General features: G+C 37.0%; 2 protein-coding genes across 2 annotated transcripts; both read right to left on the minus strand.

Annotated features, from left to right (window-relative positions):
• Positions 1 to 409: 409 nt before the first annotated feature.
• On the minus strand, positions 410 to 823 carry LOC121255269 (uncharacterized mitochondrial protein AtMg00860-like). The gene has a single exon (XM_041155545.1). It carries the CDS (start codon positions 821 to 823, stop codon positions 410 to 412), a length of 414 nt encoding a protein of 137 aa, XP_041011479.1.
• A 9,160-nt stretch (positions 824 to 9,983) lies between these two features.
• On the minus strand, positions 9,984 to 14,524 carry LOC121256708 (uncharacterized protein At4g37920). The gene is made up of 6 exons (XM_041157581.1): positions 14,150 to 14,524; positions 13,597 to 13,985; positions 13,202 to 13,370; positions 11,304 to 11,548; positions 10,655 to 10,842; positions 9,984 to 10,518 (listed from the first exon to the last, which is right to left on the minus strand). Exons 1-6 carry the CDS (start codon positions 14,286 to 14,288, stop codon positions 10,359 to 10,361), a joined length of 1,290 nt encoding a protein of 429 aa, XP_041013515.1. The 5' UTR covers positions 14,289 to 14,524; the 3' UTR covers positions 9,984 to 10,358.
• Positions 14,525 to 14,937: the final 413 nt, after the last annotated feature.

Consider the following 14,937-nt stretch of genomic DNA (forward strand, 5'->3'; position numbering starts at 1 on the left):
TATCCTCCCACCAATCAAGTGTATGGATGGAAATGACAGCCAAAGTAGCCTCTTTTTCCACCATTCCTTCTGTTTCAGCCTTTCTAGATAGTGCATTTGCTACCTTATTCTCAGGTCTCTTCTTATACTTAACCACCAAATTATACCCAAGAAGCTTGGAAACCTATTTGTGCCACATGGGTTTCCTACCTTCTGCTCCAATAAATGTTTTAGACTTTAATGATCGATTTTAACCACAAATGGATGCCCTAACAAATAAGGCCGCCACCTTTGCACTACCATAACCAAGGCATATAGCTCATTTTCATAAGTCGAGAGTGATAAGATTCTTCCTTTTAGAGCCTGACTATAGAAGGTTATAGGCTTATTTTTCTACATTAGTACATCTCTAATAGCTGAGCCCCAAGCATCACACTCTATTACAAAAGGGCAATGGGAAATTTGGCAAAGCCAACACAGGTGGCTGAGTCACAGCCCTCTTTAAATTCTGAAATGCCTCCTTAGCCTCTTCATTTTGAAAGAACTGATTCTTCTTTAGTAACTGTGTTAAGAGTGTTGCAATGCTTCCATACCCTTTTATGAACCTCTTATAATACCCTGTTAGCCTCAGAAAACCTCTTAGAGACTTGAGGGTCTTGGGGAATGGCCAATTCACCATTGCTGCCAATTTATAAAGATCGGTCCTTACACATTCAACTGAAATTAGGTGGCCCAAGTATGACACTTTAGTAGTAGCAAACCTGCACTTAGAGTGTTTGGCCAGCAAACTATACTTTTTTAACACTTCAAGAGTCATTCTCAAATGCTGCACATGCTCATCCATTGTCTTGCTATACACCAATATGTCATTAAAAAAAGACTAGGATAAACTTTCTCAAAAAAGACTTAAAAATTTTATTCATAAAATTTTAGAAAGTCGAAAGGGCATTAGTTAACCCAAACAGCATAACCAAAAATTCATAATGGTTTTCATGGGTTTGGAAGGCAGTTTTATGAATATCATCGGGCTTAACCCTGATTTGATGATATCCTAAACGTAAGTCCAGTTTAGAAAACAACCTTGATCCACTCAATTCATCTAAAAGTTCCTTAACCACCAGAATAGGAAACTTGTCCTTCACAGTCACTTTGTTCAAGGCTCTATAGTCCACACACATACGCCATGAATCGTCAGCCTTTCTCACCAATAAAACATGGGTGGAGTATGGGTTGTGGCTGGGCCTTATTACTCCTGAACTAAGCAACTCCTTCACAATTTTCTCTATCTCATCTTTTTGAAAATAGGGGTATTGGTAAGGTTTTATAGAAACTAGGTTAGTGTTTAGGAATAAGGTAATGGAATGGTCATGGTCTCGCTTGGAGGAATGCATTTTGGGTCTCCAAAAACTTCCTCGTAGTGATTGAGTAAGTTCTGGATGGGTTTGAGTATCTCCCATGTGGGTTTAATTTCAACTTGGTCAATCAATTGTAACAACAACCATTTCTTTTCGAACTTGTGATTCAGATTTGGGTTGCCTTCCTCAATGAGATTAGAAGGACGCAACTCCTATAATTCGACTGACTTATCATGATACTAAAACTGCATTGACTGCTCCTTACAACTCCACAAAATAGGGCCCAATTCATGTAACCACTGGACACCTAATACCATGTCACAGCCAGCAAGTACCAAAACAAACACATCAACAGTAAACATTGGTCCTTGCATTTTCACTCTAAGGGATGCACATTTCCCTTCACCTCCCACTAGATCACCATTAGCCACCTTGACTCACACTTTCTCATGTATATTCATTGGAATTTGCCATTTTTTAACAATGGAAGGATCTAAAAAATTGTGAGTGCTACCCGAGTCAATTAGTACAACCACCTCTTGACCTCCTATTCTCCTTTTGATTCTCATAGTTTTAGGATTTAAGGAACCAACGAGAGCATGTAAGGAAATTTCTGGTTGGGTTGGTTGGTTGGTGAGAGTAATGGGCTGGTTGGTAAGGTCTATTGGTTCTTCACTCTGTACTTCCTCATATTCATCTTTCTCTTCCTCAATGAAGAATAGTTTCGGCTGTGTACATTTATGGCCATGGTTCCATTTTGAATCACAGTAGTAACACAACCCATTTTCCTAATTTCTTTCATTTGTTGGGCTTTAATTTTCTGGACTGGGACTATGGCTTTTGGGTTAAAATGGCTACTGTTTTGGCTACTGTTTGGGTTTGGGAAAGTAGGTTGTTTCAAGATTCCAGCCTCATGGTTTTGGTGTGGTCTGGGGTTCTTTTTGGTGACAACAACATGTTCCTCTTGTATCCTAGACAGGCTGTAGGCTGTTAGGAGGTTTTTAAGGTTAAACACTTTTATTGGCAATCTTATCTTATCCTTCAACCTACTGAGAAAACAACTTAGCTTATACCTTTCTGACAACCCCTTCAATCTATTGGAAAGACTCTCAATGCTAGATTTGTACTCTTCCACTGTTCCAGATTGTTCAAGTCTGGTTAGTGATTCCATTGGGTCATCGTAAGAAGATGGCCCAAACCTGGACACTAGGACGTTGGTAAACCCCTCCCAATCCCTTATTTCACCAAATTCTTCCAGGCCTTGGAACCAAATCAAGATATATCCCTCCATGTGAAAATAGGCTAGACGTAACTTGCAAAGTGTTGTAGTAAGCAAAATAATGATTTATTTTGTATGACCATCCATTTGGATCTACTCCATGGAAACATAGAAAATCAATATGTGCTGGTCTGGAATGGGGCTCCCCCCTTGCTCCTTACAGTGAGTCCGAGAGCCATTGTTCCCTGAGGATGATTCACCATTATTTTTCTTCTGCAACTCCACTGTGGCGCCCCCAATCCCCCTTATATAAATACACAGGGATCGAGACGCCAGGATGGTGACAACACGGTCACACATCCCAACGAAGTGCCAGTGTGTGTAAATGCAACAGTGTTCAAATAAAATAACGCAGCGGATAGTCAACTAAGTACCAGAATTTAATTACAATCAAACATCAGTAAAGATTTAAATAGCAGTTATACAGTCATCCATAAAATAATTTACAATAGTTTAAAGCTACAAACGAGTGATCCCAGATCACTCCTCAGGCGGAGCCGTCTCCTCAGGCTCGCCCTCCTCCTCCTCATCAGCATCAAAATCTGCGACACCACAAAATGGTCTCGCAGGTAAGTATAACCCAAACAACGACGTAATACAAAATGCATTAAATGCAACTAACATGCATGCACATGAAAACATGCATTTTTCCACAAAACATCATTTTTCCGAAAATGATAAATTTTCCAACACACACCAAAATCTCATTTTGGTCCGAATTATCCGTAAAACATTTTCCCAGAAAATGATTTACCCAAAAAATCAACTCGCACTATTTTCCCAGAAAATAGTGCATTAATACCAAATGCACCATGCATTATTTCCATATGCACCATGGTCTCCCCTATGGACCATCCGCACGTCCTGGCTTTGCAGCGGTGCTCAGTTCCGCGCCCAGCGCGTACGTGGCCAAGCACTCACACTACGCAATGAGCGATGCCCAGTTCCGCGCCCAGCGCGTACGTGGCCAGACATCCTCTAGTCCCCGCCAGCAGAAGGACCACGGAGTCGGCACGAGACCATCTCGTCCGATTCCATTGTCGCCCGGTGACAATCCAGGGGACGTTACTCAGTATATTCCGCTCCCGAGTAACCAGAGGAGCTCCACCGAGTTAATGCCCCATCTCGGCTTGGGGTCGTGATACACACGCACAAAAAATATTATCACATAAAATCATAGCTTTTCAAATCACATGAACATGAATGCAATACACGAAAACCCAGTTTTCTTTTACAAACATGATCATGCATGAAATAATGAAATGCACATGTACCAACACAAAGTCCAAACCAACAGATACCAATCCAATCAAATCCAACCAAACAACTCCAATCACAAATCCATCCGACCCTCGAACTCCTCGGACTCAGTCCGGCATGCCAAAAAAACACAGTGAAATGGGTTAGTGCAAAAATACATTTAAATTACGAAAATTCTTTGGAGAAATACTTACAGTGCAATATAATAATTTTCCGAGGATCGCGAAGTTGAAAAAAGCGACGTTTGAGCAACACCACAGTGTAAAATACACTGTGGCCGTGGGTCACAATTACCAACTTTTCAACGAGGACAAACGAAGACCCAAGATTGATAGGGTAGTGCCTAGGGAGGTCGGTGAAGCTAGTGGTGGTGGTGGTTTGCCGTGGGTGGCGGCGCAAGGGGCGGTTTTAGGCCAAAAAAGTGCAAATCGGAGATGGACTTGGTGGGGCTTCACCGGTGACGGATCGGAGCTGGGGTTGGGTCCAATGGGTTGCCAAGAGGCCGGGGATGAAGTGGTAGGAAGATGGTGGCCGGAGGTGGCGCGACGGCGGCGCAATGGAGGAAAATGTGCCGCGGCGTCGTGGGTTTCGTGGGCTTCGTGGAGGCTAACGGCGGCACGAACGGCGGTGATACTGGTGGGGTAGGACGGCCGGCGGCTGGGGAGTCAAATGGGCTGGGCGGTGACGACCACCGCCGGCGGACGGCGGCGCTGGGAGTGGACGAGGGAAACGGGCGGAGGAGAGGGGAGGAGAGAGAGAGATCGCGCGGGAGAGGAAAAAGAATAAGGAGAAAAGAAAAAAAAAGAGGAAAAGAAAAGGAGAGGAAAGAAAAAGAGGGAAAAAGAAATGAGGTCCAATCCTCATAACTTGGGTCACAAAAATGATCCAACGGAAACGATTTTAAAACCACAAGTTAAATAAAATAATTTAAACGTAATGGTAAAGTCAAATTGAAATAATTAAATCCCACGGTAATTAATTTAAATATTAAAAGCAATTTAAATGCATAATAATAAATAAATATTTGGAAAGCACATAAAAATAATTTTCACCAAATAAAAATCATAGAAATAAACTCACTAAAATCCAACCAATTTTAAAATAAGAGAAATTATTTTAATTACATAAAAATAATTCCTTCAGTAAAAATACACTAAAATACGGGGTGTTACATCCACAGTAAGTGATGCCAGCTGCTGCATCACCGAATCAGATTGGCGTTTGAGAGTTAACATCTCTGTCTCTAAGTTCTTCAATTGAGAATCAATAGATTTCTTCAATGCAGACAAGCCATCTTGGAGTTGGTTAATCCTCGTTCCTTCAACCATGATTTGTCACTGTGGATCAAATCTTTGATACCACAAATGTAACACTACTATTTTTATTCAGATTGTAATAAATGGATAGTGAATTAACTGCCGATAATGGGAATGTATGAAGAATTTGGGTAAAACTCACTTCGAGGGTGAGGGCCTTCAGAGAATCAGAGAGAGAAAGAGCAAATGAGAGATAATTGAATTGTCATAGATTTTGCATAAAAAAAATCTTCGTACAGTCTGACCATATAAAGCTGACATACAGGGAATACCACAACTCAGATTCCCTTCTAGAAGCTACTACACCACAAAATAGTAAAACTGCTAAAACAAATACTAACGTTGGCTAACTTCTCCCATTGGGCTGACCGACCCTTAAACAACAACTAAAATAACATAAAACGTAATTACTGCTACTGGCCCAACAAAGGCTATTTCTTAACTCGACAAAGGCCCGCACAATAGCCCGGCCCATAAGTCTCCTGATCCTTAGTCCCTAGTCTTCATCACGACCGAACCCTAACTCCATCTTGTCTTCTTCACGCACGACTTCCATATGTGTTTCATTTGTCAGGTTACTTTTATGTAATCATTTTGTGACTAAAGTATTTCCTATTATTGATACGACATAATTTTAAATTTGAATTTATGCATTCAAACAAAATGTAATGGATAAATTGGATTCACACCCAAAATGACACCATGTAATGTTAATTCACTCTAAAAGTGAGAAAAAAAATACTCAACAGAGAAATATACTATTTAGCTCACATGGAGGGAGTTGATAATCAATTTCAAAAACTAATAGATCAGTTTTTTCCTCACATCTGGAAGCCGTGCATGAAGAAGGCAAGATGGAGTTAGGGTTTGGTCGTGATAAAGACCAAGGCACTAAGGATCAGGAGACCTATGGGCCGGGCTATTGTGTGGGCCTTTGTCAAGTCAAGAAGTGGCATTTGTTGGGCCAATAGCAATAATTACGTTTTATGCTATTTTAGTTGTTGTGTAAGGGTCGGTCAGCCCAATGGGAGAAGTTGGCTCACGTTAGTATTTGTTTTAGTAGTTTTACTAATTTGTCGTGTAGTAGCTTCTAGAAGGGAATCTGAGTTGTGGTATTCCCTGTATGTCAGCTTTATATGGTCAGACTGTACGAAGACCTTTTTTATGCAAAATCTATGACAATTCAGTTATTTCTCATTTCCTCATTTTCTCTTTGATTCTCTAGAGGCCCTCACCCTCAAAATGAGTTTTACCCAAATTCTTCATACATTTCTATTACCAGCAGTTAGTTCATTGTCCATTTATTACAATCCGAATAAAAATAGTTGAGTGTTACAACAAACTTATGTGATTTGATGATGTTTATCAGATTGTAAAATTATTTTTATTATAAAGTAAATATAACAGATTCGATGAAGCCATGTCAATTTATGTGATTATTTTGTGTAATTCATTTGTAGATATAACAATACTTATAAATAATTATTAGATCTTTAGCCGCATTCACTCATAAATATAATTGTTTTAAAAAAATATGTGGGTTTAAAAATAAAACTTTATTTTAATACAAAATTGACAAGATAACATACAAATTCTCTATAAATTATGGATTATTAATCACCCACGGATTTCCGGATTTCCATAATCCTCTTTCAATACATCGGCATCCGATATAAATATTCTTAATAAGAAACTGACAAATATAGAAAAAAAATTAAAAAAACATTAAAATATATTGAAAGATAAAAGTTTTGATCTTTTTAAATAAATTCAAAAGATAAAAAAAAAAAATGATTTTTCAAGAATGTAATAGGACATTTTATCTTCTTTTTTTTTTTTTTTAATTTTTAGCATTACCTTTATCTTTTTAAGAGAAAATGGGTAGATTGCAATTTCTCGATAGTTTGAGAGTTGTTTCAAAATATGTAATATTTGTGAATTTGAGAGACGAGAGTCCATTCAAAATGTGTAATAATTTGTGAATTATTTGCCTATTTCTTCCAAAAAGTAAGAAAGCTATGCTCTTCTGTCATCTTGCTTATGTCCGGTAGATAGATTTAATACTAAAAATAATTATATTTGTAGATTTGCATAGCACACATCGTTCCAGTAGAATTATTTAATTTAGAAGATAAATCTTAAAATTTAAATATTACGAATAAAATTATATATAGTATAAAAGTATTTAAATAGCATTACTCAATAATTTATAAAAATAACGTCATTTTATAAACCTACTCTCGTGACTATATAAAAAATTATAAAAATAATGTACATTCATCATTACTTTATAGTTTTAGCCTCTATTTAGGTTGAGAAGTGATCTCAACTCATTTAATCTCATCATTATAATCTTTTTACATTTCCACACAAAATTTAATAAATAATTTAATTTTTTCAAATCTTAAAATAATAATAATATTAAAAAATAATATTTTATTCAAACTTTCAATTTTCAACTTTCAATTTTTATCTCAACTCATATCATTCCATCTCAATTCTCAATCCAAACCGGCCTTAACCTTTTCCTTTGTTAGTTTTAAGTTTTTCTACTCTTTTCCCATTGGCATTTTCCTAAAAATTCTATTTTTAGCGGGAAAGTCGGAAAATCCAACGAAAGCCCCATTATGATAGATACAATACGGTAAAATTAAAATAAAAAGACGAGCAAATAATCTACTAAATTGAATCCGACACATGGTTCTTGGCTTAGTCATGAAAGGGATTGCTGTAAAAGTAGATCGTATGCAAGGTAAATGATATTTACAATTGTAAAGTGCGTAAATATAACATAATTTTTTTAGAAAAAGTGAGTAAATACGAGTCTTACATGATATTCTGTTTTTTTCAAAATAATTGTATAGCATTTACATACTCTATAACTATACGTAACATTATTCTATAAGCAAACTAGTGAGCGATCCATATTTAGGTTCGACCCGTTCGATGCTGATCTAAGAGGGGCATTATTGTTTGTTGGCTATTGAGATATTTGTAGAAGAAGATATTCGCTCTCTCTTCCTCTCTGTAGCCTTGATTAATATAAGCATCAAAATATTTGGATATAGCTAGAATGAAATAAATTCAAATCAATAATAGTACAACAAATATTTTAACAATAGTATGGGAGTCTCGGGATTGAGAGGGGTGGGGTTGAATGGAATAAATTAGGAGTGACAATATATTACACGATATCAAATTAATAAATTTGGGTTTGATATAAATGTATTTGAATCAAAACGGATTAGTCTGTTAAGACATGATTAATAAACGGGTCAGTAATGAATCAACTCGATTAACTCAAAATCAACCAACAATAACCCATTTATATTTTATTTTAAAATTATAATTTTATTATTGTTGAGTTATAATATTGGTATTTATCAATATCCTTGTGTGTTTATTGTTGAGATTGTAATTTTGAACCTATGCTCATATTTGTTATTATAGGGTTTGTAATATTAGTTTTATTATAGGTTAAAATTTAAAAAAATATTGATATTTTTTTATTAGCAAATAGTCTTATATTTTTATATGAAATTATGTTAATCATGTCAAATGGATTATGCGTGTTAGTTCAACACATTTACATGAATTAGATTGAAATGAGTCATGTTGTGTTGTCATATTTCTAATTAATTATTAAATAAGTTAAAATGAGTGACATGACATGATCCGTTATTTAAATTTCTAATTAATTATTAAATAAGTTAAAATGAGTGACATGACATGATCCGTTATTTAAATGAGTCAAATTCAGATTGATATACAATCGAATGTCTATTACTTGAAACACGAATTGCCACCCCTAAGGCATATATGATGACCACCTAGTGGTTCGCAAGATTGTATGGAGGTACTTTTGGGTAGATCTTTAAAATTGGAGGCTGGCAAACACCAACAACACATGAAACTTTAGATAGATGATGGTACTCTGGCGAATCTTTAGATCCCGTTTGGATGGTGAGATGATATGAGATAATTTTAGATAAAAGTTGAATAAAATATTATTAAAATTTTATTTTTTAATATTATTATTTTGAAATTTAAAAAAGTTAAATTGTTTATTATATTTTGTATAAGAATTTAAGAAAGCTGTAATAATAAGATGAGATAAAACTATTGGAGACTGGAAAATACTACTCTTATCGCTAGTTTATACCGTTAGTTTTTACTGCTATGACTTTTTTATTTATTTTTATTTAATTATTAAGTAAGTATTTTTTAATAATATTATGATTTTTTTTATTTTTTAAAATATATTTAAACGTGTTAAAAAAATACATATAAAAAATACAAAAAAAAAAAAAAAAACTCATTCCAAAACCACTAGCAGAAGCGCCAGCGGGAGCTCCTAGCGGTGGGAGTAGCACCGCTCATCGGAGAATAGCAAGCACAACAATGTGGTGTGTCATGCGATTAAAAAATAAGAAAAATGAAATATTGAGAAAGGTAAAGAGGGTTTTACATGAGGATGGAGAGAGAGGGGGAGAGAGAGAACGTTTTTAGAGAAGCTATGCCAACAAAGCATCTTCCTTTTTCTTTTTTGATGAAAGGACTCCTTTCAAAGGAGCAGTCCACTTTTGATTGACTCAAAAATCGCCATCAGTATCACGCCGAGAAACACGAAACCAACCCCACTAGTTAGAGCCAATTGGTACTTCCTCTTTTGCTCTCTGAATAGGGGAGTCCATTGGGGTACCCCTCCCCCACGGTATTGGTCTGCCTTTAATGAATTAAACAATCAGCGCATAAAATAGCAAATGCACAGAAGAAATTTCCTCCATCGAGAAAGACTGAAAGAGAGTAATATATATTTTTTAAAGCTCTTCAATGGTGTGTTCTGCTATACATCTGAAGTACTCCCAAAAAAAAAAAAAAACTACAGCACAATCAACCAAAGAAATGATGAATGATCATGAATTTCTATCCAATATCTGAAACTTCATAGTAGAGATCATCCTGCCAGTTTTCCTCCATTTTCTATGCAGATAAGCAGATGTGAAACACTTATGGTTTACATGCTATTCATCTCTAAGCCCAAACGCATAAAGTCTTACACATGCTAGCGAAGCTAAGCCACCCAAAATTGCGCTCCGAATGCTTGAAATTATCCAGACCAAGGGCCATAGGAAAAACCTTTCGAGAAAATATAATTTGAGCTCTTGGTCACATGAATTTATCTTCAACTATCTTCTTAATTCCCTCCAATTTTTCAATTATCTTCGGATTCATCAGGTCCCTAGCTTCTCTTATGAGACTGCCTTCCCTGCTGAAATGATAAGCATCCACCACAGCCTTTATCCAGCCATGCAGCTGCTCTGGCGTCCTAAGAAATTTTATAAGCAAATAGAACAAAAACAAGCTTGAAACAACTGTGGACAGTCTGAACTTCAAAAATCTAGCAAAAGCATCATTAACTGACAACAAAAAATAATCAATGCAATCAAGTTTCAAATGCATACGTGTACAGGCTGTCTACATCTTTTCCTTCAAGTTCTTCGCCTGGGGTAAATGCATCTCTTAGGGCACATAGCTGCTCCTCCGGATCCTCAATAGTAAGAAGATACTTAACTATCCGAATCTCTTTTGGCATTAGCCTCTGAAGATTACCTCTGGCGGTCATGTACAAATGATACAGTACGTCTTTTACCTGCAATCAAAGAGAACAATGATTAACCCTAATGTAGCATTTTTGACACTACACAAATGGAATTATCAGATATTGTTTAAGGTAGCAATTAAAAGGTTGAATTAAATACATTTTTTGGTTGAATGTAATTATTCTAAAATTTCCAACGGCTGAATTGTCTAAAATGGATATATCTTTTTCTGTGTGTCAGCATGCATGTAAAGCATTTGAATAGACTTGCTCCCAATAAGAAGAAAGTTGTGTTCTCTTCCTTCTTCAAGGCAATCTCTACCCTCTGTACAGTATAAATCTCTCTCATTTATCAGATTTTTTTTTTTTTTTTTTGGCAAATTGTACAAAAAAAGTGATAAGTAGACAATTTGACTTGATTGGAATCTTCTAATGTTCTTAGCATAAAAAGGCAGCACGCGTGCACACAGAATATAGACAATAGGCATTTTCAGAGACCAGTATCACTTCACCTCATCTTTCGTCATGTTTGACTCCTTGGCGGAAGACCAAGCTTTTGTGATCATCAACACCAATGCTGAATCAAGCTGATTTTTCTCAGCCAAATTGTCTATCTTCCTGCAAGCAGCATCTAGAGAAGGAGAGTTGATAATGTCTTTGAATTTCAACTCTGCAGCATTTAGCGCTTCAATGCTTTCAGTTGCAGTGTCATAGGCTTGTACGGCAGCCAAACATGTGTTCCCAAGCTTTGCCAAAGCTAGCATACAGAAACAAATAAATATTATCAGTGCTAATACACAGAATAAAACTTTCTCTAGATTGAAAGTTCTGGTCTGGCCAGCTAAAGTGGCTCATTTCAATTTCAGGCCAGGTCAGTTTTCCTAGTTTCCCAACCTTGGCTAAGAAACCCACGCCAGTAAAGCTACATTCCCAGTTGCATTATTTCAGCATAAAGTGTTTGCTATTTGTAAGCCCGGCGTGTATGTCACCACAAAATACATTATAGAGTAGGGGTAGGCTCCGACTACAACAAAATTGGAATGGCCAACTCCGACCAGGGTCGGAGGCCAAGTTGAGCTCCGGCTCCAACTCCGATCGGAGCTCCGGAGTTAGAGTCAGGAGTCGGAGCCCAACTTGGAGTTAGGTTTTTTTTTTCCAATTTTCTTCCCACTTTCCTAGCATCCAAACAACATCCAAAGATTCCAAACAATATCCAACAACATTCAAACAAAGATTAAGAAATGTCTTACTTAGATCCGATCTATCTCCTCTATTTCTCGGCCTAAGGAAACCCATTTCACCTCAGCCCACAAATCTGATTGATCTCAGTTCAGCCACCATCTCCGTCGCACCCTGTCCTCTCTCTTGAGTCTTGACAGCATGCACCATCTCCGTCGCACCCTGTCCTCTCTCTTGAGTCTTGACAGCATGCACCATCTCCGTCGCACCATGCTTCTTTTGACTCTCGGCACCGAAAAGTGAAAACAAGTGCAGAGAAGGCTGAAGGGTGGCTGGGGTCTTTTGGGGGGGGGGGGGGCGGGAACTGGGGGAGAAAGTGAAGAAAACCGCATTCAGTCGATTTTTGCCCAACAGATGATACAAATGTGGATTGTTGGGTTGTATGTGGAGTCTGGTTTGTGAACAAAAATCGAGAAACAAAGAGTTCACTTGACTATCGCTCTACCTGGTGCTCAAGCGAAGCTCAACCCGTGAGTTGGCTTGAGGTGTGCTCGATGGTGGGCTTGAGCGAAACTCAACCCATGAGTTAACTCGAGTCTCGTGCAACAGTAGGCTCGAGCGAGACACAAACCGTAGTATTCGCTCGAACTACGCTCGACACACCGCTCGAGCCAATGTTGATTGGATGTTCACTCGATGTGGGCTCGGCACGTCGCTCGAGCAAATGACCCAATTGTTGCCAAATTAGAGTTTCCAACACCGTTTACTATAACTATGTAATATATGACTTATTGTGTATGATTTTCAGCATATTTTTCAGAGAGAACAATAGTCAAGTGAGTGTATATTGTGTGAGAGAGCAAAAGCCCTAAAAAGAGTGAGTTGAGATTAAGTGATTGTAATCTCATCTAGTCAATAAGATTTCTGCAGCTCTGTAGACGTATGCAAGTTGCCGAACCACGTAAATTGTGTGTCGTGTGTTTGCTTGATCGTGTGTTTGTTTACTTTGGTTGCCATCGTTGGTGTGTGTGTGTTTTGCACAACATAGATGCCATTGATTCAACATAACATATGATTGGAACCAAAGAAGACTGCCAAATTCTGTTAATCGTCACTTAAATTTCATGATTTGCAACGAAGCAATGACATATGTTGTTATATGGGAGTTATATGAAAAGTAAGAAACAGACTAACTAGTTTTTTCATACAAAGGAGATTAATTTATTCTCACCATCTTGCTCTGTTGGATTGTTATAATAGGATTCAGCAACCATGTGAAGATGCACAAAAAATTCTTTTGTGAAATCTTTACGACGCCTGGCAACAACCTCACTAATCTCGGATGATGATTGTCTGATCACTTGAAGAAGTTCATTGTGTCTTTGAACATCTTCATCAACCTGTGAAAAAATAACTCCACAAACTCAACCCAATAATCAAAGTACCATCCCTTGATGGGGAGAAAATTGTTGGCATCTAGAGGCTGTAAATATCCTCCACTCCTTTAGTATAATCAAACATAAGGGTATCAAGATGTGTCTTTATATGTGTGTGCACGTATGCAGAATAAGAAAGAAAAAAAAAGTCCACACTCTCAAAATGTTCTATTTATAAATTGCAGTCCACCTCTTTCAGCTTCCTTGCAAGCCGAAGTAGCTTGTGCTTCATTCCAGGATCATCCTCACTATCTGCTCGCTCCTTACACCGCTTATAGAAATGAGGCCTTATATTGTCCCACTCCTTGCTGAAAGCTAGTAACCGTCTCCAGTCAGTCGGAGCAGGCTTATCAACCATGAAAACCTCAATTAATTTGTCACACACTCGGGTCATTTTATGGTCATCCAAGCCCTCAATACCATCCTCCTCATCCCTCTTTTCATCAAATCTCTCAAGCTCATTGGAAACCGATGACTCCTCTCCACTACAATCACTTGGTGCTGTAGTTTTATCACCAACAACAGCAGCAATAGCAGTAGACAACTGAAACCTTTGCGGATTAATCACCAAACGGCCACCTAAACATACAAACAATCATCAATAAAACTGGCTGCGCCTATGGTAACAGCTAAAATACTAGAAATACTATACGGGAAACTTGTAGGCTTTTTCTTTTGGTTCCCAAAGAAAAGCTCCAAATACTTCAACAAAAGCAAACAGGTTCCAAAGCATATATTCTAACCTTCAAGTCGAGAAGAGGAACAAAGGGGAATTCGAGCTGAGTTTCTGGTGAAAGAGAGAGAAGGGGCTCTAGCAGCGAGAGTAGGGGCTCTTACCGTGAAAGAGCTAGAGGAATGGAGAGTCACAGAAGAGAAATCCATATGAAGTTTGAACGAGATAAGGGGAAAAAGTTGAAAAACTCGGGGGTTTTAGGTTTTCAAAAGGGAATGGTCAAACGCAGAGGGAGGGTTTTACGCAGAGTTTGGATTAGGCACGAACAGAATGGAACACCGTCCCGATATTTCGATAACACCGTCGTCGTTTTAATAGAAACTTCTGGTGACGATCAGAAACAGCCGTTGCTTCAAAGTTCCGAACTCTATAATAAATTTCTTATGAATTCTTATTTGTTTTTTCAAATGGTCCATATTAAGGAATAAAATAAATATAGATAAAAATTACTATTAAAAATATTTATTTTATATATATTATGTGGCATCATCTAGATCATATATCTTTTCAAGTGAGTGTTAGGAATAATCAACTAGAAGCAATCATGTAATGAGTACGAAGTGTGTACTACTACAATGACTTCTCTTTAACATTACTCTAAAGAATAAATAAAAGACAATACACAAAATTATATGTATTTATAATTTTATCTATAAAATTCATTCTCTCATTTTATGTTAAATTTCAAATTTTATAATTTTTAAAATATCAATAATTATCAATAATTCATACTTGAATAAATAAATTTTTTATAAATATTTTTTTAAAATAGAGTTAACATTTTTCATACATAAATAT

This window comes from Juglans microcarpa x Juglans regia, chromosome 3D, assembly GCF_004785595.1.
Source record: "Juglans microcarpa x Juglans regia isolate MS1-56 chromosome 3D, Jm3101_v1.0, whole genome shotgun sequence".
NCBI classification, from domain to species: Eukaryota; Viridiplantae; Streptophyta; class Magnoliopsida; order Fagales; family Juglandaceae; genus Juglans; species Juglans microcarpa x Juglans regia.

Bases quoted from the DNA above. Each gene is read 5' to 3' on its own strand.
- LOC121255269 (XM_041155545.1), bottom strand. From the start codon at position 823: ATGGATGAGCATGTGCAGCATTTGAGAATGACTCTTGAAGTGTTAAAA.
- LOC121256708 (XM_041157581.1), bottom strand. From the start codon at position 14,288: ATGGATTTCTCTTCTGTGACTCTCCATTCCTCTAGCTCTTTCACGGTA. The intron at 13,371-13,596 runs GTGGACTGCAAT...ATTTTTTCACAG, and splicing joins TTGCAAGGAAGCTGAAAGAG to GTTGATGAAGATGTTCAAAG. The intron at 11,549-13,201 runs GTGAGAATAAAT...TCTGTATGCTAG, and splicing joins CAATCCAACAGAGCAAGATG to CTTTGGCAAAGCTTGGGAAC.